This window comes from Mastigoproctus giganteus, chromosome 10 (assembly GCF_048544385.1).
Source record: "Mastigoproctus giganteus isolate SK-2022 chromosome 10, ASM4854438v1, whole genome shotgun sequence".
NCBI classification, from domain to species: domain Eukaryota; kingdom Metazoa; phylum Arthropoda; class Arachnida; order Uropygi; family Thelyphonidae; genus Mastigoproctus; species Mastigoproctus giganteus.
This window is the reverse complement of record NC_143584.1, coordinates 15,673,460-15,699,233: the sequence shown is the minus strand read 5'-3', so window position 1 is coordinate 15,699,233 and position 25,774 is coordinate 15,673,460. Positions and strand designations below refer to the sequence as shown.

Here is a 25,774-nt window from a genome sequence, read left to right as displayed (position 1 = left end):
TCTTCCCACATGGACCCGGGACTTACTTGGAACGAAAGATTAACCTTTCGAGGGAACTTTGACTACGTAAAAGCCAAGAGGTACGCAGTCATTTGGGCACTTAGACAAGAACTAACACCATGATCACCGTGTCAACCACCATCATGGTGCCAAAGAGACTCCATAAGAACTGGCAGCAATAGGCATACCAGAGAACACTACATGGAAGTGCAGAAAGCTGCAAAGTACTTGCAGACTTCATTTTAGACTTGTAGAATGACAGTGAACACTTCCAAATTAAGCGAAATTCTTTAGCGTCCTATGCTTTTTTCGTGGGACTTCGAAAGCAGAGAAAGGAAGTTATTATTCCTCTACACATGATGATTAAGCCGCATTTGTAATACTGCATTCAGATATGGGGACTTCACCTAAATGTTAAATATTTGTCTAATAGTGTGCACGCTGCCCGCCATTTATCGGAACAAAAAGAAGAGTCCTCTGTGGAGCATGGTTGACCAGGACAATCCAAAAAATGCTCCATGGTTTGAATGGTACTGCAGTCACATTCTATAAAACCATCTGGGTAGCCTCAGCGGAGTCGAATCAAATTTCGATCTTCTCGATAAGAATCCGAAGTCTGTTCAAGTTTCCATGTGGGCCGGTTTAAATCAGCTCTGGGTGGAAGTGCTGTGAATGGTGGGAGGCTGATATGTCTACTGGGTTGTTGTCTGGAAACTGCCTCCAGAGTGATAATCTAGTACTATCAGGAGAAGAGAGGAAAGTGGTGTTGTCTCATGCAGGGAAGCTTCTGCTGGACGCGAGATGACGTGGAGCTGGTCGCTGTCCATAGACTTGGACATATGAACATATGTTATTGAAAGGAGCGACTTCTAGAATCAGTTTAACTCCGCCTCATGTCAAAGTACTGTGAAGTAGAGTACAGTAATACAGTAATACTCTCAATGGCCCAGGCGTGTTAGTGTCGTTTGCATGTATAGTGAAGTGCGTTGTTGTGTTGTTCTGGCCACTTGGTTATCGAGAAGCAGCAATCATCTGGAAGGCTGCTTCTGAGTACTAGTCCACATCACGGGAAGGTGGACCAGTCCGGGACCTCTCAGGGTCTAAATTTTGAGATGAACTGCACCAACAGGAAGTAGTACCATACCAGTAGGCGAAGCAATATTCTTTAGGGGCCCATTCCAGAGGAGAAAAATCCCGTGGTTTGCTATATATATATATATATATATATAACTCATCTTCTAAGGACCTCATCAAAAAGAAAATAAAACTCATCTTTAAAGATAGCAAATCAGAATTATTTGAAATTAATTATTAACAAGAAGTACCATTTGCACCATTGATGAGAACAGAATGAGCATTCACATTAGTATTTACATTATGGTACTTTAATTTCGTTACCTGCGTTTAAAAACTTCGACAGCAAAAGTTTGTAAAACAGAGAATTTATGTTGATCCTGCAGAAGAAATGGCTCCTGAGCCCGGAAAAGATTTGGACAAGCTGTCAGAAGACTAGACCTCAAGTCACTGTATAAATCCAAATGGAAGATGACACCAGTTTTGTTTAACACTAAAATGAATGACGCTTCCAAACTAAGAGAAAACCAAGTTTAATTCTCTTGTTGAACAAATAAATGACACCTGGAATAAATTTTTAGGTTGCTGCCCATAGTGTTTTGTGGAAGGCGTTACCGGTGGTTTCCCACATCTGCGCCATAGTACTTTGTGAAGGAGAACAGAATAACTGTAAAAGCCAGAATATGTGTAATGTCTGGTATGTGTAAGTAGTGTATGTTCTGTTGTTCTGTCTCTGGCTACTTGGCAGCAGGGTCCACACCACCATTTGCTTGCCATCACCGCTGGGAGGTCAGCCAGGCTGCCCATCATACTCTGGCTGGCCTCCGCAAGGGTCACATATGCTTCTGACGGAGAACAAGTTAAAAAAAAAAGTTTAAAAGTAGTAAATAAGGAAATAGTGAAGACAGGTGGGTCCGTTGATGTGTGCTATAGTAAAGGGCGGTTCCTGGAACCTCAGATCAACTCCGGCTCGTGTCTCTGTGAAGAACAGTACCACTGTAAAAGAGCCAGTACGTGATTAGTGTGGGTTTGTGTGAATTGTACGCATTCTATTGTTGTGTTGTTCTTCCTTAGAAGCATCAGTCACCAGGAGAGATGACTCCGGATACTCATCCACACCACGGGAAGGTGAGCCAGTCCTGGTCGTGCGCATACTGTCTCAATTCAACACTCTGCCTCACCTGATGTTTGCCAAAAGGTGATACAGATTACTCTGGGGGTCCACTCCAGAGGACAGAGAAGTAAAAAAAACTGTGATGTTGGGAAGAAGAAAAAGAAAGCCTGGGAACCAACCCCAAGAAAAAAAAAATTGGGAGCCAACCATAGGAAGAAAGAAAAAAAGGAAAGGAGAAAAAAAACAAACAAACAAAAAAAATTAGTACACTATTGTCCTCCTACACTCCTTCAGTAACACTGTCCCATGATCTCCTCACCATCACAAACTCTTAATCTGTCATTATACCACAATTAGCATTAGCATTAGTAGAGGCATATGATGCAAGAAAGCAAGCTTATGCAGCATCAGGCAAAAAAACTCCCCATTTCACCCATCTATTCGCTCCAAAAGCTTGTCCAATTCTTCCTTGAATTTATTTAAACTATCAATTTCTACGGCAGATGGAAATTTTCTCCAGAAATCAACCACCCGCTCCCAAAAGCAAACTTCCGCACATCTATTTTACAACTGTCTTTCCTCAATTCGAATTTATGTCACCTTGGGTGGGGAAGTCTCCCATCAGCATTGAGCTTGCTGAAACCATTCAAGGCTTTATGCACCTCAATGAGACCAACTCGCAGGTGCGTAGTCTCCAGACGCTGCAATTTGCAGAAATTGCAATTAAACCTTTCTTGGTAAGATCAACCATTTGTTCCCCTCACCAATCTTGTTGCTCTTCTCTGTAGTCGTTCAGAAGCTCTACATCCTTCCTAAAACGAGGCCTCCAGACCTGCAGGTAGTATTCAAGGTGTGGCCTGACCATTGCCTTATACAAAGGAGTAATCACATCCTTATTCCTGCTAGAAAAATTCCTATACATCATTGACAAGACCTCATGAGCTACTCTTGCAGCCTGTCTGCACTGCTCAGAAAACTTCATATCTGACTGCACAATTTCTCCTAGTTTTTTTTTTTTTTTCATTCTCCACTACCCTGAGTGTCGTACCGCACAGTTGGTACGTTACTCTGAGGTTACTGCTGCTCTTATGAACTATTTTGCATTTGTCAATGTTACACTTCTGTTGCCACCTCCCAGCCAGTCTGCCTCCCCACCCAACTTTTCTAGATCCTGTTGCAGCAGCGTACTGTTATTACAGTCATTAACTACCCTGCCAACCTTCGTATTATCTGCAAACTTGGACATTAAACCTGATATAATTTCATATTTATCATTGATAATATATAGAAAACAACATTAGTCCACGAAGAGAAGTGTCCATTGATTTCCACTCTCTGTCTTCTCCCACTCTCACTCCCACTTTATCCACAGCAGCAACTTGCCCTTAATGTCATTGTGCTCCAATTTGTATGGAACCAGTCTTCCATGTGCAACAAACATGCGTTTGTTAAGGGGAAGTCTTGGGCAAGTCTCTCTATATGACCCTGCAATGATTCTTTAACAGTGACTTCATTATTAGAATTTGATAGAATTTGAACTAACAGGTCTGTAATTACCCTTGTCACCATCTGATCCCCCTTTGTGAATTGGGGATACATCTGCACATCTCCTGACCGTGAGGACCTCCCTTGAGTACAAGAATGCTCTCATAATTATGGCTAAGGGTTGCTTACTTCCTTAGCTGTCTCCTTTAATATAACTGGATAGATCCCATCCACCCCAGGTGCCTTTCTTATGTTTACCTTCAACAATTTCTCCTCCATTTTGCTCTCACTTATTACAAAATCATTTAGCTCCCTGTTAGAGTTTGATAAACTTCTGGCCTCCACTTCCCTACAGAATTCCTCACGTGTGAATGTAGATGCCAAATACTAATTCACTTTCTCAGCTACCTGAGCAGGATCACCAACAGGTGAACCATCGATATCAAGTGTACCAATCTGATTCATCCCTTTCCTTCTACAGTTTACATAAGTAAAGAAGTCTTTGCTGTTTTTCTTTTCATATTTTGCCAAAGATTTCTCGTAATCTGCTCTCGTTTGCCTAACCTGCTTTGTGACTTGATTACAGATTAGTTTATACACTGTCATACCATTAATATCCGGACACGTGCTTTCAATCTTCACCTTCAATCTTCGTGGAAATACTCTCAACCAGCATTTTATAAATGTCAGGTGATATGTTCTTCCACTCGGCCTTTAACGCAGCCACCAGTTCGGCCTTGTTCTTTGGGTGATCTTGACGTGCACGTACTCTACGATCCAATATATCCTAAAGATGCTCGATAGAGTTCAGATGAGGACTCTGGGCTGGCCAATCCAACTTTTCCACTCCCATGTCCTCAAACCACTTTGTTACGATCAGAGCAGTATGGCATGGCGCGTTGTCTTGCTGATACAGGTATGGATCTTCCCCGAGGTATTGCCCTAATGTTGGAAGTGCATAATTCTCCAGGATGTCCTGGTATTGCACAGCATTCATGGTTTTGTCGATAACGACTAATGGGTCCAAGCCAAGTCATGAAAAGCAGCCCTATACCATGACACTGCCTCCATTAAACTTCATTGTTGGGAGGATACAATCAGGAAGGAACTGTTCCCCTGGCATTCGCCACACCCAGGAACGGCTATCAGACTGGTAGAGTGCGAATCTCTACTTGTCTGTCTATAGGACTGTTTTCCACTGCTCTACAGTCCAGGATCCGCGCTCCTTACACTATATTAATCGGCGTCTAGCATTTGTTGAGTTGATCTATGGCTTGTGAACACGCGGCACGACCATTCTAACCCATATCATGGAGTGTCCTTCGTATTGTACTAGCGTTAACATTAGTTCCAATACTCTCACAGAGGGTTTGCGTGACTTGAGACAATGACAAATTACCATTTGGGCGCACGGTTGTTCGCAGAATTCTCTTGTCCCGTTTTAGCAGGCGTTTTTTGGCAGATTCAGTCCCATTCCTCTGCAATATGCATATGACGTCACTAACCGTTGACATAGGGATCCCCAGAGTGATGTCTCGTACAGAACGCTTGCTTATGTGGCATCCTACTATCATTCCATGTTGGAAGTCTGTTAATTCTGTTGAACGTGTCATCTTGCATGCCCACTTTTGCAATTGTCTGTTCAAGCCCACTGTGCATATTTATAGCAGGTTCTGTGACGTGTTGCATGCATCGGGCCTGTTTCCCCATCGATGGAGGGGGTGTCCGGATATTAATGGTAGAGTAGTGTATCTGCTATAGGCTTCTGTGTTGCCTGATAATTTATATGCATTTTTCTTCTCTACCACAAATCTCATTAGTTCATCTGACATCCATTTAGGCTTAAATCTTGAACAGCATTTCTTAATTGGTTTGAAAAGCCTATTAGGTTTCATACCAATGAAAGCAAGCTTATGAAGAATCAACCAGAAAAAGGGGGTTCGTGGGAAGGACAAATATCGAAAATAGGCAAATATGAATTTCGCGTCAGTCAGAACGTTTGTAGAAAGGAAGTTATTGATCTCTGGAAAAGTGAGTAAGCGCTCACAGACAGAGCCCATTATAACTTGAACCCTCCAGGAATTCTTGATTCATCAATGCTTGAACTCTTTGGCTGTGAGATATGTCCTGAAGGCTTGTGATGATAGGAACTACTTCTCGCCTTTCTTTGCTGAAGCACTGGTAGGCAGGCATGTAATATCCAAGAGAGAGAGAGAGAGAGAGAGAGAGAGAGAGAGAGAGAGAGAGAGAGAGAGAGAGAGAGAGGTACTTAAAGTATTGGAGGAAGCCGTAAACCCAAAAAAATTACCAAACAAGCTGAACACTTTTACAAAAAAATTTTTGCCTCTCTATGAAATGCTCCATGAACTCCAAGAAGAGAATTGTCTTTTCAGAGAACAGAACGCAACAAATTTTGGTAAACTAAAAGTAATGGACGCTAAAATTAACAGTTGCTGGGCAGTTCGTCAAGTCCTCAACAATAGAGGATCACCAATCCCACCAGTTACACCTTTAGGAAAAGATTCAAGCCAAAGGAATAGATATACTGTGCAGATGAAAAGCATTTCTTTCTGCCGGCAGAAAGGTGCTGGAGATGAAAATCTCTCCGCTCTATCAGACGGTGAGAGGGACGTTGAGATTCGTGTTCCATCAATCGCCCAAAGGTAAATCAAATCTCTCGTTGGTAAAATTAAAAATACTTCTACAATGTTGTTGTAGAAGAGATTTTGTAAATAAGATGTAAATAAGACTCGTGCAAATATTCAGTATGTGGGCCCACGTGTACTGCAATGTACACTGCAACCCCTTGTACACATGATAACTCCCATCTAAGTACTGTGCATAGTTAGCACTTTCCTAGCCTGTGGCTGTCCAGGGGTGAAGCCTATAGGATTAATAAACTGATATAATTATGATTGGTCAAGAAACTCTTTGACTGTCCTACGGGTTTTCAGTATCGTGGTTTTCTGAAGTTCCTTAGGTGCTCTTTGTGAGGCCTATTATTACTAGGTCCTATTATTCTAGGTTTTATTATTACTAGGTTCTTTTGTAGGCCCTTTGGCACCATTGGCACTCGTATCAAGAGATCCACATCCTTCCTAAGATTCATTACACAAGATGGAGCCTTGTATCACAAGCACTGCGCTATTTCTTACTGCAGTAGAATACTTTGATTCGTTCCATTAGCCACTTTTACAACCTTTGTATCATCAGACAATGTAGACGTTAAACTTGACATGCCTTCATCACTATCGAAAATAACAAGAGACACACACAACACCGAACCGTGAGGAACTCCCACAACAACATTAGCCTATGAAGAGCAATGGTTGTTAATATTCACTCTCTGTCTACAGCCACTCAGTCATGTCCTTTTTGAACAGGAGAGATATTTGCGCATTTATAATATGTAGTGATCTTCCCTGAATCAAAGGTGGCCTTCGTGGGTAGTACAGTGGGTACAATCACTGTCCACCAAACACCGGGTAGAAAACACCTGAATTCAAATTCCGTCAGGATTCAAGGAATTTGATGGGTCTTTCTGCACGACGTGGCTGAGTGATATTTCTGGTATGGAAAGGTTAGTGGGTTCTGCAATTACTTTCATAAACCCATCCTCCCTTCATTTAGAACTTACAGTTAGTCACAACATCATCTGGTCCCTCAAAAAACATTTAGAAACTGGGTAAGACAATTGAAGTCATCTTTTCAAAAGCAGACTCCCTTCCTTTTATCCTTGAGAGTAGTTATATCCTTAAATATATACCACATCAACACTACAGTCACTATCACCTATTGGTTCATTTATGAAGATTCTTAATGCATAAAAATAACTGTTCATAATCAGATGAAGAACACTGCTTTCTTTCGTTGCTGCCATAACCTGATGTTATAGAAATATCCGAGTGGAACCATGTCTCCGATGCCCCTACAACGTTTGCATTTACGAAAAACTTGAGTTTTCGGGAGAAAAAAAGGTGCTACCCTTGCCTGAGACCAACTAACTCAGCCACGTTGTGAAAAAGACCCACAAAATTCCTCGCGTCATTGGCGGGATTCTAACTCGGATCTTTACCACCCGGTGTGGGGAAGACAGTAAAAATACCCACTGTGCCATCCACGAAGGCCTCGCACCCGTGTACAAACACATATACATACACCACTGTTTGTTCTTTGTAACCATAACACAGCCCATATATTTGTTTGTCCCACGAGAATCTTCTAAATCCTTGAAATCGCTGCCTTCCAGGCTGCTGCATATCCAGTAGAAGCATTGCAAGAATAAATTTATCCTGGTTTGCTGCTGCTGTTGGTCTACTAGTCTGTGTATTCACCAAACTAGCAGTTTTCCAATCCACACATCTAACACTGTTAGCATCAAAAAATATTCTTGCGCTCATTCTTATTAAATACATCCCATCCCTATAAAAGTAGCCTCTCCTGTTAACAAGTACAGACCACGCTGCGAAAAAACTTACCACATGAGCGTTGTATGTTCTCTCTAGAACCAAATTGATTGACAAGGTCTTCATCATGTAGTCCCTCCTATCATGTCTGGGTAAAATTCCACACACTTTCAATTTAATCATAACTTGTGACCTTTTCTCAACACTGCCCTATACTTGTTAACTAAATCCTCAAATCATTTATTCTTCAGACCAAGCGGCCTACGTAGCCGAATGGTCAGGAGCGGGAGTGCTGCAGCACATGCTCTTTGAGTAGATCGGAGTTGAAATTCCTGTTAAATACGTTCCTGCCAACCTGCACTGGGCCAGCGTGGCAGATTATGGTCCATTTCCCTCAACGTGAATCGTTGAGGAGGCTTCCATCCTGCAGTGGATTGATAATGGCTGCAATTTACCTTTTACCTCTTTTTTTTTTTGTATCAGACCAACCTGTATGGCAGTATCATTTTTTGTGCCTTTGGACGATGATACCTGTTCTACATCATTTTGTCCATAGAAGACGTACACTGGTCCTCTTCCATCTATTCCTTTTACACAATATACTGTATATCCAGTTTCCATGACTATAGCATCACCAACGGCAGAGAGCGCTGTAGGACCATCGCTCTCTGCCATTGAGGTTTCTGTTGCATTGTACGATTCTCCAATGTGATCTCTAGCGTCGGATGAGTGCTTAAGAGTCCCTTGTTTTAATTCCTTCGAGGGCATCAACACTTTTCTTCAAGCTCCCATATTCGCACATCATAACCCCAATTTTCGATGAATTTTTAGTGATACTAGATGATAATCTGAAAGCTAGTTGGGACAGATAATGATGCATAAATCTTAAAGTGCAGATTAGCTAAGGGTATTTAAAAAAATAAATAAACAAACATTGTAAAGGTTTCGACCATTTGCATTAACAGAATGGTCTTCCAGGTCCTTTTTCCATTTTGTTTTTAAGTATTATTCCACTAAACAACCCATCTGCGATGGGTTACTTAGTAAAATGAATATTTATCGTATTTTCAACACCACGTGATTACAATAATTCGTGTTTAAAAGAGCTCCAGAAGACGCAATTACTTATTAATCTTCTAAAATGCCATCAGCGAGGAAGTCCCATTTTATACCGTGACGCAATCGATTTTCCTGTTTGAAATAAAGGCAACAAAACGGGAAGTGTCTTTCTAAATAATACATGGTACGTTGGATCATTGAAGCTTATTCTAGAGAAGTATTTCGGACTACATGCTTCTTTAGAGACAGGACTTGGAGATGTTAGGAGAAAGAAGAATATCAGTTGGATAACTTATTTATTAATGCGATGGCAGACCTCTCTTATTTTACGACTTTAGTCTTCTTTTGTGGCATTAAGACGCATTAATTTTCCTTCAACGATTCTTACTTGCCCATAATATTTATGGACCTTGTGTTTGAGTCGAATTTTGCTGATTACCTGATAGTTTCAATAGATAGTAACGAGATTACAACCGTTGCTATGGTGATGCTCGTAAGGTCTCGCGATGCTGACATGAAACCGTTGTAAGAGGAAATCAAATCAGCTTCATTTCCTGACGCTGTTGTTTATAGTAGTGGAATTAGACTGATTTGTATTAACGCGACTTTGTGTGTTGTTCTCTAATGGTTGCAGCTCAGAATAAAAGGTTAGCCAACAGCCAGAGTATTTTCCATCTGATAAACGTCTAATTTATCTAAAACCAGTTTCATTTGATAATGCTATACATTCAAGCGAGGGAACATCGAGTAAGGGATTAATCTTCTACCGTTGTTTAATTGGATAATTGTGGTGTTAGACTCGTTCGTTTTTGTTGTGTTTTATTTCTTTTTGTTTGATTAGTGCCTGGTACCATACTTCCAACAAGATTTCAACCTTTCTATAACAAGTGGAGATCCCAAAAACTATTATGGAGGACCGGATGGTTACATTCTTCTACAAGGAAATCATTCAGTTGAAGATGGTCAAAAGGAATGGAAACTGTCATGGACTCCTCTTCAAAGGGTCCAACAAACCCACGACATCACTGAGCTCTGATGATTGAGACAGCCGTGGAGGAAGCATAATTTAATTTTCGTTCTTCTCAAACAACACCATTGTCCTAGAGGACACTCTTTCCTGCAAGAAAATATTACTGCATCCTGGAAATGAAGAATTCGCGCAATCATGCATGCAATATACCTACATCTTAGTTGCTTTGGCACTTAACAACCTACGTTGAATTCCGCACGAGGTGCATCGCCGTCAAGACGGATCCTCGTTTTACATTTGCAATTATTGTTGTAGGCTTTTAGGTTCATTAACAACTTAGACCATATTGCGCCATAATGTCTGTAAATTGCGTGCATTGTGTGGTCGGTTTGCTGGATTAAAAAAAACCGAGTTACCGAAGAAAATACAGCTACCCTCGTCTGAGACCGACTAACTGCGACCCTGGCCAAGTTGCTGGCAAACTGAATAGATACAGTATTTTGAATCTACATTCACACATGAGGAATTGTTTAGGGAAAGGGTGTCAGATGTTTATCGAACTCAACTGGGAGCCAATTGATTTCGTGATAACTGAAAGGAAACTGGAAAAGAAATTGCTGATATTAAATGTAAGAAAGGAACCTGGGGTGGATAAGATCTATCCAGTTATATTAAGGAAGGCAGCAAAGCCTTAGCTATAATTATGAGAGCATCCTTGAATTCAGAGGAAGTTACCGTGGGCTAGAGATGTGCGAACGTATTAACACTTGAAAAGTGGGATCAAAAGGTTACATGAGTAATTATAGACCTGTTAGTTTAACGTCTGTTCAGGGAACAAAAATGGAGTCACTGATTAAAGAAGTAATGCGGGCCACCTAGACAGGAATGCAATTATACTGCAGTTCACACCATGGGCGGTCTTCTCTGACGAATCTGATTGGGCGAGTAACAAAGGAACTGAATGCAAAAAATAATTTCAATATCATACGCTTAGAATTCAGGAAAGCTTTTGATACTGTTGCATATAAAAGACAACTGTACACACTGGAGCACTGTGGCATTAAGGGCAAGTTACTTCTATGGATAAAGGGATGGTTGAGTCGGGAAAAATCAAAGGTTGCTTGTTAATGGACACTGATCTTCATGGACTGATGTTAGCAAAGTTCCCTAAGGTTCAGTGTTGGGTCCACTGTTTTCTGTATGTATGAATGATGTTGACGAAAGTATATCAGGCTTAATATCTACATTTGCAGATGATACAAATGTTGGCAGGGTGGTTAATGACAGTAACCAAGGTAAGCTACTACAACAAGGCCTAGAAAAATTAGGCCGATGGGCTGAGAAATGGCATTTGAATTTTAACATTGACAATGCATGCTATTGGATATGGATAGCAGTAATCCCAGATTAACATACCAACTGCGTGGTACTATACTCAGCATAGTGGAAAATGAAAAAGATGTGGGGGGTAATTGTGCAGTCATATATGAAGTTCTCTGAGCAGTGCAAATAGGTAGCCAGGACAGCTCATGGGGGTATTGTCAATGCTATACAGAAATTCTGCTAGCAGGAATAAGACGGTGATTATACCATTGTACAAGGTCATGGTTAGGCCCCATTTTGAGCACTGTACATAGTCTGGAGGCCTAATTTTAAGAAGGATCTAGAACTGCTGCAACGGGTGCAGAGGAGAGTAACGAGAAAGGATCAAAAGGATGCTCCTACCAAGAAGGGCTGGAGTTCTGCAAATTGCAGCGTCTGTTGACTAGGCACCTGCGAGAAGAACTGATTGAGGTGTTTAAGGATCTGAATTGATTGAATAAGCTCAACGTTGATAGCATTCTTCCTTTTCTTTTGCTAAGACTACACACATGAGGTTGCATAAATTTAAGTTGAGGAAGGATGGTTGTAGGATAGATGTGCAGAAATTTGGCTTCAGACGGAGGGTGGGTGGTTAATTGTTGGAATAGGTTTTCCTCTGTTGCTATGGAAGTGGATGGGTTGAATATGGATGGGTGAATTGTGAAGCTTTTTTGGTTAATGCTTTGAAGATCAGATCTGATCTGAAGACTGTATAACAAGCCTCAACGCTCCATAGGACTTGTTTGGCTTTTCCATGGTTAACTAAGCATCATTGATATCGACCTCGGGTGTAGTTCTGCTAAAAACTAGCACTGTTCTGCCTTCTACTGACCGTAGTCGCACTTACAGACACTTCTTGGTGCTAGTTGCATATATAACAGACACCATGACTAAGCATGATGCCTTCATCGATATCGTTAATAAATACTGTAAACAATAATGAGCTCAGTAGTGAACAACGAGGAACTCCACTAATAATATCAGTCTAAGAAGAGCATTGCCAGTTATAATCATCCTCTGTTACTCATCCGTCTATAGCGATAACTTTCCCCTAATGCTACACTGCTCCAATTTGTACAGCCTGGCAACCTAAATGTCGCGGGTTCGAATCCCCGATCAGAGTAGAAAATACAAAAACCTTGGGAGGTGCAATACGGCCACAGAAGCCGGGGCCATTGGGCACATATTTTTAAAGGGGCTAAAATAAGGTCATGGAGATTTTGGACCAATTGCGCTGGCTCTTGTCCTCCAAGACTTTGTGGTCCTGGAGCAACTGCTCTAGGAAACCCCAGTAAAGCCAGCCTTGGTGTTGCATTAATTTCTGCAAGATGTCAGTGATGTATGGGGAAAATTAAAAAGAGTATCCCCATGAATGTATATATCGGCTAATTGATCTAAAAAGTATTTGAACTGAAAATATTTCTGAATTAAAAATCAAAACACACAACATAAATGCAGAGGCATAACTAGGGACGGCGAATGATACTCCTGCCACAGGAACAGATTCATTGTAGGCGCCGAATCGACTTAAAGACTTAAAATAACTGAAATTATAATTTATTTTTATAAATATTATAATTTTTATTAATCATTATAAATTATTACAGAAACTGCGCTTTTTAAATAAAGGTCAAAATCCTCTCACTGATAATAATTTAATAATAATTATTTTTAATAATTTCATTAATTATTATTAATTAAAAATATATATTAATTAATATTATAATATAACTATGATTTAATGATTTTTATGAAAAATAAAGGCGTATTTCTGATGGCCATATCAAAATTCCTCGTATGCTTCTGATTATATTTAATTTATACATGTATTTAAATGCCTTCATTCCAGAGATTGTTTACAGAACAGCAATAGAGTTCTTAAAATGCTATCCACCATAATTTTAGTTCTCTTCCCCTAAAACTGGTTTGCACCTCCCTGAGAAATTTTCTGCGCACGCAATTATACATAATATTTTCGACCATCTTACCATATTTTGGATAATAATGAATTACTTTCCTTTCACCCAAATCATTGGAAAACCAAAACAATATTCTAGTTCTAAAATATTTCGATCTCCATGAGTAGCACTGGTTGGAAAAGATGAGTTTGAGGAAGAGGGACGAGTTTTAAGGGTCGTTTGTGCAATAGCTGAATTAGTCGGTTTTTGGGGATAGTAGCATGGTTTTTTCTCCCAGAAACTCCAGTTTTTCATCCGACAAATAGCAAATCGAGCACAGAACACATGCAATTTACAGACATATTATGTACGGTTGTTGTTTTGTTGTTGTTGTAGGATTATCTAGGGATCATCAGCGAATAAGGCCATATTGCTCCGTATATTCTATCTGTAAATTGGGTGTGTTCTGTGACCAATTTTCTGTTCGCTGGAGTTCTCAAGTCCTCGATGGACTTGAATTTTGGTTGTTGTTATTGGGTTTTAAGAGAATCGGCGACTAAGGCCATGTTGCTACGTGTATATTGTCTGCTGCATATGTTCTGAGGTCGATTTTCTGTTTGCTTGATGAAAAAATCGAGTTTCTGGAAGAAACTCGATTGAGAAAAAGATCCATAAAAATTCTTCCCGTCATCGACAGGATTCGAACTCAGGTCTTTTACACCAGGTGTAAGGAGGACAATAATCCTACCAACTGTGCCTATCCACGATGGCATTATGAACGGTGCAATATGCCTAAGTTGCTGATGCACCAACCAACAAAATTTCAAGAAAAAAATAAAATAAAAAAGGATAAAAGGATAAAAGTTATAAAAGGATAATCCAGGGATAAAAATTGCAAATATTTGATAAAAAAAATGATGCAATTGCACTAACCCATACAATATAAAAAATAATTAATTTTTTTATATTATACAATATTCTTCATCAGACTGAAAACTAAAATTACGCTCAACTGGTTTGTTATTAAATTAATAAAAAATATTTTGATCCACAGATGGCGCCATTTATACAGTAATTCTACTATAAGGAGAATTGTGGTTGCCATAGAAACTAGAATACACCACTTGTAATTGTCATATGATTGAAATATTAATTAAATATTATATTACAAACGAAAGGGGGCGTAAAAGTCACTTTACTGACTTAAATACAAGTTAAATACTGATAATTTGCATGGAAATTATGCGATATTATATTTCAATGATTTTTATTCGAGATTATTATATCTCATGCTATATTTTGACCTTGAACTGACATTAAACAGCCATTATTGTATACAAAAACATTATTTTCGATTTGGGAAATTAGTCCAACATAACGAGAGTAATTAGATAAATTTCCTCATCAATATTTTTGTTTTTGTTCCAACAGAATTATTCACGACAGTGGATTTACTCAGGAGGACTTCAAACAGTATAAGCCCGTAGTATACAGCAACACTGTGCAGTCTCTGGTTGCTATTCTGAGGGCTATGCCTAATCTGGGGATCAGCTTCTCCAATAACGAAAGAGAGGTGAGTTACTATTTAAGACTACACTGGAAAGTAAATTTTCCTTCATCGATTATTAATAGGTATATCAGCAATGCATTTCTGAGCATCGACATTATTAAAGATGAAGTGATTTACCATCAAATGATTGCAATCTTATCATGGAAGCCATCCAGTTTACCGCTTTATTATTCAACAAAAAAAGTGTAAAGAAATTTGCCAAGCTTATGCTGATTAGTTCAGTTTACCTTAGGAACGATTCATTTTCAATAATCCTCTTAAGAAAAACGCAAGGAGATTTAAACCTACAAAAATGACATTATTAACACACTAACCAGGATGATCTCGAGAGTTTGTACTGGCAGTTTCTTGAAGGTGGCGCTTGGAAAGGCTATATTTATACCATTAGAAGATTAAAATCCTTCATGATACTCTGCCTTCAATTCTTTGGGTTTAATCTCTCTTTAGTAATAAAAAATCTTATATTATTTGTTAACTTGACAAGTATGAGAGTGATTGTCCTGAAATTTGGAAAATAGTGAGATGGAACAGAAACCAGTCCTGTTTTCTTCAAACAGAATTCGTACCCTTTACAAGCACTCTCCTCTTGATGTAAACTATTTCAATAATCCAAATCCAATTTACAGACAATATACATGGAGCAATATGACCTTAGTCACTGAAACAACAACAACAACAACTTTGTATGGCTTGAACGGTAACAGTTTGCAAGGTCTTTGCTGTAATTGCACCAATGTTGAAAAAAAGCCTTTTTGGGAAACCTGGTTATAATTTTTGACTTTGCTATGTTCCTAATTTGCTGATTAAAAACGGATATGATTTGATTGTGGTTTGACGATGTTGGAAAAACGAATTAAACAGCATTACCTGGTATGTTTTTGTTAGATGGAAGGGTGTTGTACCTTGCATGAAGGCAAACGGTAGAGTTCGACTGAATCAATAGTGTGAATCAGCATGATTATTAAAGAATCCAAGAGTGAAAATTATACTCTCCAATTGACACTGGTGCATTAGCATTTCTGCACATTGCTCTAGAGCAGTGTTTCCCAACCTTTTTTTTACCATGCCCCACCTAAGTCTTTCTAAAATTCTGATGCCCCCTATGTAACGTTGGGAAACACCGATATACATATTTTTTATATTCAAAAATTGAATTATTCCCTAAATGAAGCCTAATTACAACTTGTTCAGGACACAAAACTTAGGTTTTAGGAAGAAATCATTAGGAAATTATTAAGAAAAAAACAGTAAGTAAATTTTCAAAACATATAATGGACAACTAAAATTCAAGTACAAAATAATTTATATGAAAGATTTTTTTATAATATTTTAATTTTTAGTAATTATTATTTAATTGTTTAATAATTTCAACATTCCATGTGAAGTCACTTCTAGATGAGTGCACTAAATTTAGTGAGACCCTTGTGCTTGATGCTTGCCGCAGAGAGATTTTATATTGGGCTCCAATTTAGTCAGCTTCAGTCTCAAGTCTCCCCGTTTTGTGATATCCAGTCGATTTCTTTTCTTTAGGAACAAATCATTTATGGCACTAAATCCACATTCAGCTAAATATGAAGATGGAAACGGTAACAATAGCTCTCTTGCAAAGTTGGTTGAATTTGGGTATTTAATTTCTGTTTCATCACAAAGCCATGCCATCGCTCCTTTTATATTGAATAAAGTTTTAACTGACTCATCATTTTGCATTTCTGAGAGTTCTTCTTGGTACTGCATTGATACATCAGACAAATCCACTAACATTGGTTGCATCATCCAGGTTGGAAAATCAATTTGTTTTAAATCAGAAAACCTTTCTTTTAAATCAGCGGACAGAATTTTCAGATGATCGACAATAACAAGTACAGCGGTATCAGTCACTTCACATTTTTGCAGCCAACGAAACTGTTCAAAATTTTTGTTACAAATATATTTTTGACATAATTCAATAAATGTAATGAAACCAAATATCTTCGCTTTTGCATCGACGAGAGTTTTATTTGTTCCTTGAAGTTGTTTATTTAATATATTTAGTTTTTCAAAGATATCGGCTAAATAACTCACAAATGCTTTACCATCGACCGTTAACAGATGCTTCATTTCAGGTTTGTCACTTAAAAAGTCACTAATAGTATCAAATAGTTCCATGAATCTTTTCAAGCAGTTCCCTTTCGAGAGCCACCTTACTTCAGTGTGAAGTAAAAGTCTCACATGGTCTCCATTTTGTTCTTCACAAAAAAGCTTGAAGAGACGCTCACATTTGGCATTAGCTTTAATAGCATTGACACATTTTATAACTGATTTTAGTACTTCATGAAGAACAGGCGAAATATTTTTAGCTACCAAGTTTTCCCTATGAATAACACAATGCACAAGAAGCATTTCTGGATTCTCATCTTTCATCAATTTTAAGCAGCCATTTTTCTTGCCCATCATATTAGGAGCACCATCTGAAGCGCAAGATGTTATATTTTTCATTGGTATATTATTGTCATCTAAGTAATTTTTTAGCTTATTATATATATCTTTGGAGGTAGTGGTGCTCTCTAATGATTTACAGAATAACATTTCTTCAGCAAAATTACCTTTATCAATATATCTCACATAAGTTATCAGTACGGCTTCACTGTCTCTCAAAGTTGATTCATCCATTTGCACTGAGAATTTTCTTGTTTTCAGCTTTCCAACAAGTTGTATTTCAATATCTTCACTCATTTCATCTATTCTTCTGCTAACAGTATTGTTATTGAGTGGCATAGCTTTCACGTCTTTGTCATCTTTTTCCAGAACTGTTTTAAGAAATGCTGATATTGATGGTTTGATTAAATTCTCTCCTATAGTATGATTTTTCCCAGATTTAGCAATGAGTAAAGAAATTTCATAACTAGCCTCAAGAGTACGATTGACAGTTGCAGTATGAGCAATAAACAGAGACTTTAATGTTGCTCTTTTTTCAAAATTCTTCTTTAAAGTTTGAAAGTAATCTAAATCTGAATTTACATGAGCATTATGTTTCGCCTTCAAATGCGCCTCAAGACGACCTCGCTTCATTGATTCGTTGGTCAAGCATTGTTGGCATAAAAGACAAAAAGGTGACCTTTGATCGTGGATAGCGGGTATGAAACCAAATTTTAAGTATTCCTCTGAATACTGACGAACTTTTTTTTTACTTGCACTACTCATTTTACTGCGCAACTGAAAGAAATAAATATAAGATAAATCAAAAACTAAAAATAAACTATGCATTAAAGTTAATTTAATTTTATTTTAATATATCAAAATTAATTATTAGTACGCTTTTTGAATGAATAAATCACACGAATTACTGAATTCGGGCTATTAAATCTGTGGTCTCTGTGAACAAGCAGATAAGTCTAATTTGTCAAAAATGAGATAAGTGCACTATAATAAAGTATTTATTATTTACTATTATGTGACACGCAGCTATCTTCGTTATTGTAGTTTTAGCGTGAGTAATAAATATTTGTATATTCGAATATATGCGTGTTTATATGAGAGTGTGAAGTTTATTTTTCCTCTCCTGCAAATTCGAGTTTTTGGACTTATTTGCTTATTTACTGAGACCACAGAAATACATATATGACAAATACATACCATTGTATATCACGGTTCTTCATTAATAATAATTCTGTGCGTGGACAAAGTAATTTTTATTTTAATCTGAGATCGTCAAACCTATCCAAATGTACAGTCACGATACCCAAACGAGCGTTTGTATGAAAGGAATTACCTATTTCATATAACATGCTGAGTTTGCGGTAGGCTACAGTAGACAACCACTTTGCTTGCACATTGCATATGCCATAAGCAATCGTCCAATACAGTATGTACTATTCCTTCACTAGGCATAGTAAGCAATACTCTCCGAGAAAACTGTAGTTGATATTACTCCAAACTTTCAAGTGCAGCTCTATAGAAAGTACAACATTTAACGAATGCTTATTTAAAATTGAGATACCAACAATTCTTCTTTTGTACAAGTTAAATCATAGTAGGCGGTTGTTTTAAACTCTAGACGAGCAATTTTTGAATTGCCCCCCTGAACAATCAAATTGCCCCCATGTGGGGCGTGGGACCCACGTTGGGAAACACTGCTCTAGAGCTTTAGGCTTCAACGACTTTGACCATACTGTGCCATATACATTGTAAAAATTACGCATGTGTTATGTGTGTAAAACTTGCCTGTTCCGGGAGAAAAAACGCGAATATTTTGAGTCTTTTCTTCAAAAAAACTCACATTTTTCGCCTGAGATTTCGGGGGCCAAAAATCATGCAATCCTCGCCCGAGACCATGGTGTGAAAAAATCGATAAAAATTCCTCGCGTTATTGATCGGATTCGAAATTAGGTTTGTCCACCTGGTGTGGGAAGGATAGTGCTTATATACACTTCGCTACCCGCGAGGGTCACATTTTCTCATAACCAAAAATGAGAATACCACATCTAAATGTGATAAATTACCATACGGGTCACAGGTTGGAAGATGAACTGAAAATGAATGCTCACATCTTTTAGAGCTTCGATTGCAGATTAATTAATCTCGTATTAAATTCTGTTGGCAGATGGAACTTATAAGAAAAAGTCAGGAGAGTAAAAGAACATGGTATGTTCTTGAGAGCATGGGACATATCAAAATGAAAATGATCTGTTTGCATGCCATTACCAATGAGTTTTCAGACAGTCAGGTTAGGTTAGATGTGTTAAGCACCAAAACAAAACTGAAATTACTAGACATTGGTATATCATATCCGCAATTGCGTGTATTATTCCATTAGTTTAATGGATGCTGGATGAAAAGTTTCCGGGAGAAAACACCACGCAACAATCGTATGAGACTGACTAACTCAGCCACGTTGTACAAAGAGCCTGTAATAATTCTTCGCACCACTCACGGGATTTTAACTTGGACATTTTCACTCGAATAGCCCGGAAAAAACTATCATATTAGATGGTTTATCTCTTTGGCACAGAGCCAAACTGATGATCATCGATTAAAGATTATACAATTGTTGTAAAGAAAAAGACATTGAGTTAGAGGATAATGTGCACTGCACTCGGTGATCACTGAATTGTAACCGCTCCATCCATAACAGACTATGCCTCATAGCTTCCAATATAAGAAGCCGAACAGCTTCCTACGCTGCAGCAGTGGTAATTTGCATCTGCTCGTGCAAGTCGAAGTGAAAAAATACTCCTAACAGTTAAGGGACGTAGTGAAGATATCACGGAGTTTCAAAAGGGCATGATTGTGGGAGCTCTTGCGTCGGGTGCTTCCATATCGGAAACGGCACATCTCTGTTGGTTGCTCACGGTCCAGTGTGGTTAAGGTGTATAAAGAATGGTGTCGAGCGAATCAAACACCTCCCACCGAGAGAACTTTAAAATATTACGCAAGGTAGATATTTGTGGTGAGCGAAGAGTGCAGTGCGTTGTACGGGTTCAAGGGCAGGTCATTCTGCGACAGTTGACATTGCGATACAATATGGGGAATGCAAGAACAATACCACAAATGACGATACGCTACACACTCTGATGTATGAGGTTCCACAGCAGACGATACCTTTCTCCTCACCGCTGATCATCGTCGACAGCGAATGCTGTAGTGTCAACAACACGCTGATTGGACACTGGAGGACTGGAAAAGAGTGTGCTGGACGGATGAGACCAAATACTTGGTGCAACATGCTGACGGACGCCTTCGTGTGTGGCAACACGAACCCATGGACCCATTGTGCATGGTGCCCACTATCCAGGCAGGCAGCGGTGGTTGCTTAAACATGCCTTATATAAGGCATGTTTTGTTGGCAAGAACTATACCTCCTGCTTTTCAATGGTGAGGTCTGTATGTATAAACGGTCTCCGAGGAAGCACAGTAGTATCGTCACCGTTCTCCTGGCTCTGGGTGGAAAAGACCCGGGTTCGAATCCAGTCGAAGATATGAGGAACTTTAATGGGCTTTTTTCATTCCGTGGCTGAGTTAGTCGGTCTGAGGAGTAGATAATAGGTCCCCCCCCCAGAAACTGGGATTTTATCGTCCTGCAAAATAGGCAAATCGACCATACAACACACGCAATTTACAGACACAAATAGCGGTTTATGTAAAAAATTACGGGTAATCTTAATATAATACTTTTTGTATGTATTTTTCTATGTATTTTTGTATGTATTTTCTTTGTACTTTTTGTACAAAGGAGGTTAGGCAGACGAAGGCAGATTACGAGAAATCTTTGGCAAGGGATGCAAAGAAAAACAGCAAAGAGTTCTTTACTTATGTAAACTCTAGAAGGAAGGGGATGAATCAGATTGGTCCACTTGATATTGATGGGTCAACTGTTGATGATCCTGCTCAGGTAGTTAACAAACTATATGAATATTTTGCATCGACATTCACACATGAGAAGTTATTCAGGGAGGGGAATGCCAGAGGTGTATTCAACTCTGGCAGAAAGCTAGATAATCTTGTAATAACTGAGAGTAAAGTGGAGGAGAAATTGTTGAAGATAAACACAAGAAAGGCACCTGGGGTGGATGGGATCTATCCAGTTATATTAAATGAGGCACCAAAGGAAGTAAGCAAACCCTTAGCCATAATTATGAGAGCTTCCTTGGACTCAGGGGAGGTACCCACAGACTGGATATGTGCAAATGTGACCGCAATTCACAAAGGAGGATCAAAGGTTGATACAAGTAATTATAGACCTGTGAGTTTAACTTCTGTTCCAGGAAAATTAATGGAGGCACTGGTTAAAGAAGCACTGCAGGATCATCTAGACAAGACTTCAGTTATAGCTCGGACACAGCATGGTTTTGTTAAGGGGAAGTCTTGCCTGACCAATTTGATTGGATACTATGATGCAGTCACAAAAGAACTGGATGCAGGGAATAACTTTGATATTATATACTTGGATCTTAGAAAAGCTTTTGATATAGTTGCACATGGAAGACTGCTGCACAAATCGGAGCAGTGTGGCATTGGAGGCAAATTGCTGTTATGGATAAAGGGATGGTTGAGGGGGAGAAGACAGAGAGTGGTAATCAATGGACACTCCTCATCGTGGACTAATGTTATTAGTGGAGTCCCTCAGGGTTCAGTGTTGGGTCCATTATTGTTTTCTGTATTTATAAATAATATTGATGATGGTATATCAAGCTTAATGTCCAGGTTTGCGGACGATACAAAGGTTGGTAGGTTTGTTAATAACACTACTGATGCTATGCTGCTGCAACAGGATCTGGAAAGGTTGAGCAGATGGGCTGAGAGGTGGCAAATGAAGTTTAACATTGACAAATGTAAAGTATACTACATATGGGAAACAGCAACCCCAGAGCAACGTATCAACTCTGTGGTGCTACACTGACAGTGGTAGAGAACGAAAAGGACCTGGGGGTAATTGTGCAGGCAGATATGAAGTTCTTTGAGCAGTGCAGACGGGCTGCAAGAGTAGCTCATGGTGTCTTATCAATGATATACAGGAATTTTTATAGCAGGGATAAGGAGGTGATTATTCCCTTGTATAAGGCAATGGTCAGGCCAGACCTGGAGTACTGTATACAGGTCTGGAGGCCTCATTTTAAGAAGGAAGTAGAGCTGCTGGAGCGGGTACAGAGAAGGGCAACAAGGTTAGTGAATGGAACAAAGGGGTACTCTTACGAAGAAAGACTTAAGTTTTACAAATTACAGTGTCTGGAGACTAGGCACTATAAAGCCTTGAATGGTTTGAGCATGCTCAATGCTGATGAGATTCTCCCTCTTGCTCAGAATAATCACCTGAGAGGGCATAAATTCAAATTGACGAAAGACAGATGTAGGATAGATGTGCGGAAATTTGCCTTTAGCCAGCGGGTAGTTGGTTGGTGGAACAGACTTCCGTCCCTTGTTGTGGAAGTTGATAGCCTAAATAAATGGGTATGTCTGCCAGGGGCAAAAGTTGATGACGTTGTAGAGCGGATATCATCTTTTAAGGGCACAAAAGGTGATATAGTTGTACACGTTGGCACTAATGATATTAAGAGCAGGAGACCGGCGGAATTACTTGACAAGTACAGGTCATTGATGAAAAAAAGCCGTGAATTAGGGTTGAAATTGAAAGTGTCTGCAATTCTGCCCAGACACGATAGGAGGGAGTATATGATGAGAGCCCTGTCAATCAATTCGGCCCTGGAAAGATTGTGCAGGGCTCAAGGGGTAGAATTTTTTTCAGCCTGGTCTGTACTTGTTAACAGGAGAGACTGCTTCTACAGGGATGGGGATACACTTAAATAGAAAGGGTGCAAGAATGTTTGCTAATGCTATCGAGGCAGTGTTAGGTGGGTCGGAAAACTGCTAGATTGGGGGGATACAAGGACTAATAGATTAACAGTAGCCACTGGCAGAGGTGAAAGTGATTCTTGCACTGCTTCTATTGGAATGAGCCGCAGCCTGGAAAATAAGATGCAGGATATTTCAGAGACTGCTGGGAATCATTGGGGTACAAGTAAACACATGGGTTGTGTTAGGGTTGCTAAGAAAAAGAACAGGTGCATGTATACTTGCGTGTACACCAATGCTAGGAGTTTAGTAAATAAATTTGATGAATTTGAGGTATTGCTCAAAACATCAAAGGCAGATATTGTGGGGATTTCAGAGACGTGGTGTCACACAGATATAAGGAATGCAGAACTGGAATTTGGGGAGTACAATGTCTACAGAAAGGATAGACAGGATAGGAAGGGAGGAGGGGTTATGCTATTAGTTAAAAAACACATAAAATCCAAGGAAGTGAAGCCAGTCGACATCGCTGGACAGTGCAGTTTCGAGTCAGTTTGGTGTGACATAAGCATTGGGAGATCAAAATTGAGAGTAGGAGTGTGCTATAGGCCTAATGACTCTGATGAGTATAATAAGAAACTGTGCGGAGAAATAGAGTGGGCCAGTAAATCAGAGAGTCTTATAATGGGGGGATTTTAATTTCCCAGATATTGACTGGAATTTGGGGGCTGGTCACTCACACAGTAGCAAGGCTTTTGTGGATTTATTGGATGATTGTTTTCTACATCAGCATGTTCGGGAGGCAACTAGAGGGAGTAATACTCTTGATTTGATTATCAGCAGTGATTCTTCATGCATTAAGAATCTGCAGATAAATGAACCACTAGGTGGCAGTGATCACAGTGTGCTGAAGTGGGAGTTACTCAAAGAGGTAACTACCATTAGGGGTAAAGGGAAGGGGTATTGCTTTCGTAAAGGCGACTACAATGGACTGAGACGGTATTTAAATTCTATACAGTGGGATCAACTGATGATATTGCCAACAGCAAATTCAAAATGGGAAGCATTCAAAGAACTTATCTTGGAAACTACTAGGCTTTACATACCAACTAAGAAATATTGTTAAAGGTTTAGGCCTAAATGGATGTCAGATGAACTAATGAGGCATATGGCAGAGAAGAAAAATGCATGGGAGACATACAAATTAACACGTGACACAGACGCCTATGATAGATACAAGTTGATCTGTAACCAAGTTACAAAGGAGGTTAGGCAGGCGAAGGCAGATTACGAGAGATCCTTGGCAAGGGATGCGAAGAAAAACAGCAAAGAGTTCTTTACTTATGTAAACTCTAGAAGGAAGGGGATGAATCAGATTGGTCCACTTGAGATCGATGGGTCAACTGTTGATGACCCTGCTCAGGTAGCTAACAAACTAAATGAATATTTTGCATCGACATTCACACACGAGGAGTTATTCAGCGAGGGGAATGCCAGAGGTGTATTCAACTCTAGCAGTAAGCTAGAGAATCTTGTAATAACTGAGAGCAAAGTGGAGGAGAAATTGTTGAAGATAAACACAAGAAAGGCACCTGGGGTGGATGGGATCTATCCAGTTATATTAAAGGAGGCAGCAAAGGAAGTAAGCAAACCCTTAGCCATAATTATGAGAGCTTCCTTGGACTCAGGGGAGGTACCCATGGACTGGAGATGTGCAAATGTGACCCCAAATCAAGAGCTTCCTTGGACTCAGGGGAGGTACCCATGGACTGGAGATGTGCAAATGTGACCCCAATTCACAAAGGGGGATCAAAGGCTGACACAAGTAATTATAGACCTGTGAGTTTAACTTCTGTTCCCGGAAAATTAATGGAGGCACTGGTTAAAGAAGCACTGCAGGATCATCTAGACAAGACTTCAGTTATAGCTAGGACACAGCATGGTTTTGTTAAGGGTAAGTCTTGCCTGACCAATTTGATTGGATACTATGATGCAGTCACAAAAGAACTGGATGCAGGGAATAACTTTGATATTATATACTTGGATCTTAGAAAGGCTTTTGATACTGTTGCACATGGAAGACTGCTGCACAAATTGGAGCAGTGTGGCATTGGAGGCAAATTGCTGCTATGGATAAAGGGGTGGTTGAGGGGGAGAAGACAGAGAGTGGTAATCAATGGACACTGCTCATCGTGGACTAATGTTATTAGTGGAGTCCCTCAGGGTTCAGTTTTGGGTCCTTTATTGTTTTCTGTATTTATAAATGATATTGATGATGGTATATCAGGCTTAATGTCCAAGTTTGCAGACGATACGAAGGTTGGCAGGGTTGTCAAGGACACTACTGACACTATGCTGCTGCAACAGGATTTGGAAAGGTTGAGCAGATGGGCTTCGAGGTGGCAAATGAAGTTTAACATTGACAAATGTAAAGTACTACATATGGGAAACAGCAACCCCAGAGCAACGTATCAACTGTGTGGTACTACACTGACAGTGGTAGAGAGTGAAAGGGACCTGGGGGTGGTTGTGCAGGCAGATATGAAGTTCTCTGAGCAGTGCAGACGGGCT

General features: G+C 39.5%; 1 protein-coding gene across 1 annotated transcript in view; it reads left to right on the top strand.

Annotated features, from left to right (window-relative positions):
* Window positions 1-25,774, top strand: part of LOC150078796 (guanine nucleotide-binding protein G(o) subunit alpha-like) — a 112,355-nt gene that overhangs the window by 18,821 nt on the left and 67,760 nt on the right. Inside the window, exon 3 of the mRNA XM_090383356.1 lies at window positions 14,800-14,941. Coding sequence (XP_090239482.1) covers window positions 14,800-14,941 — 142 coding nt within the window. The remainder of the gene's footprint in view (window positions 1-14,799; window positions 14,942-25,774) is intronic.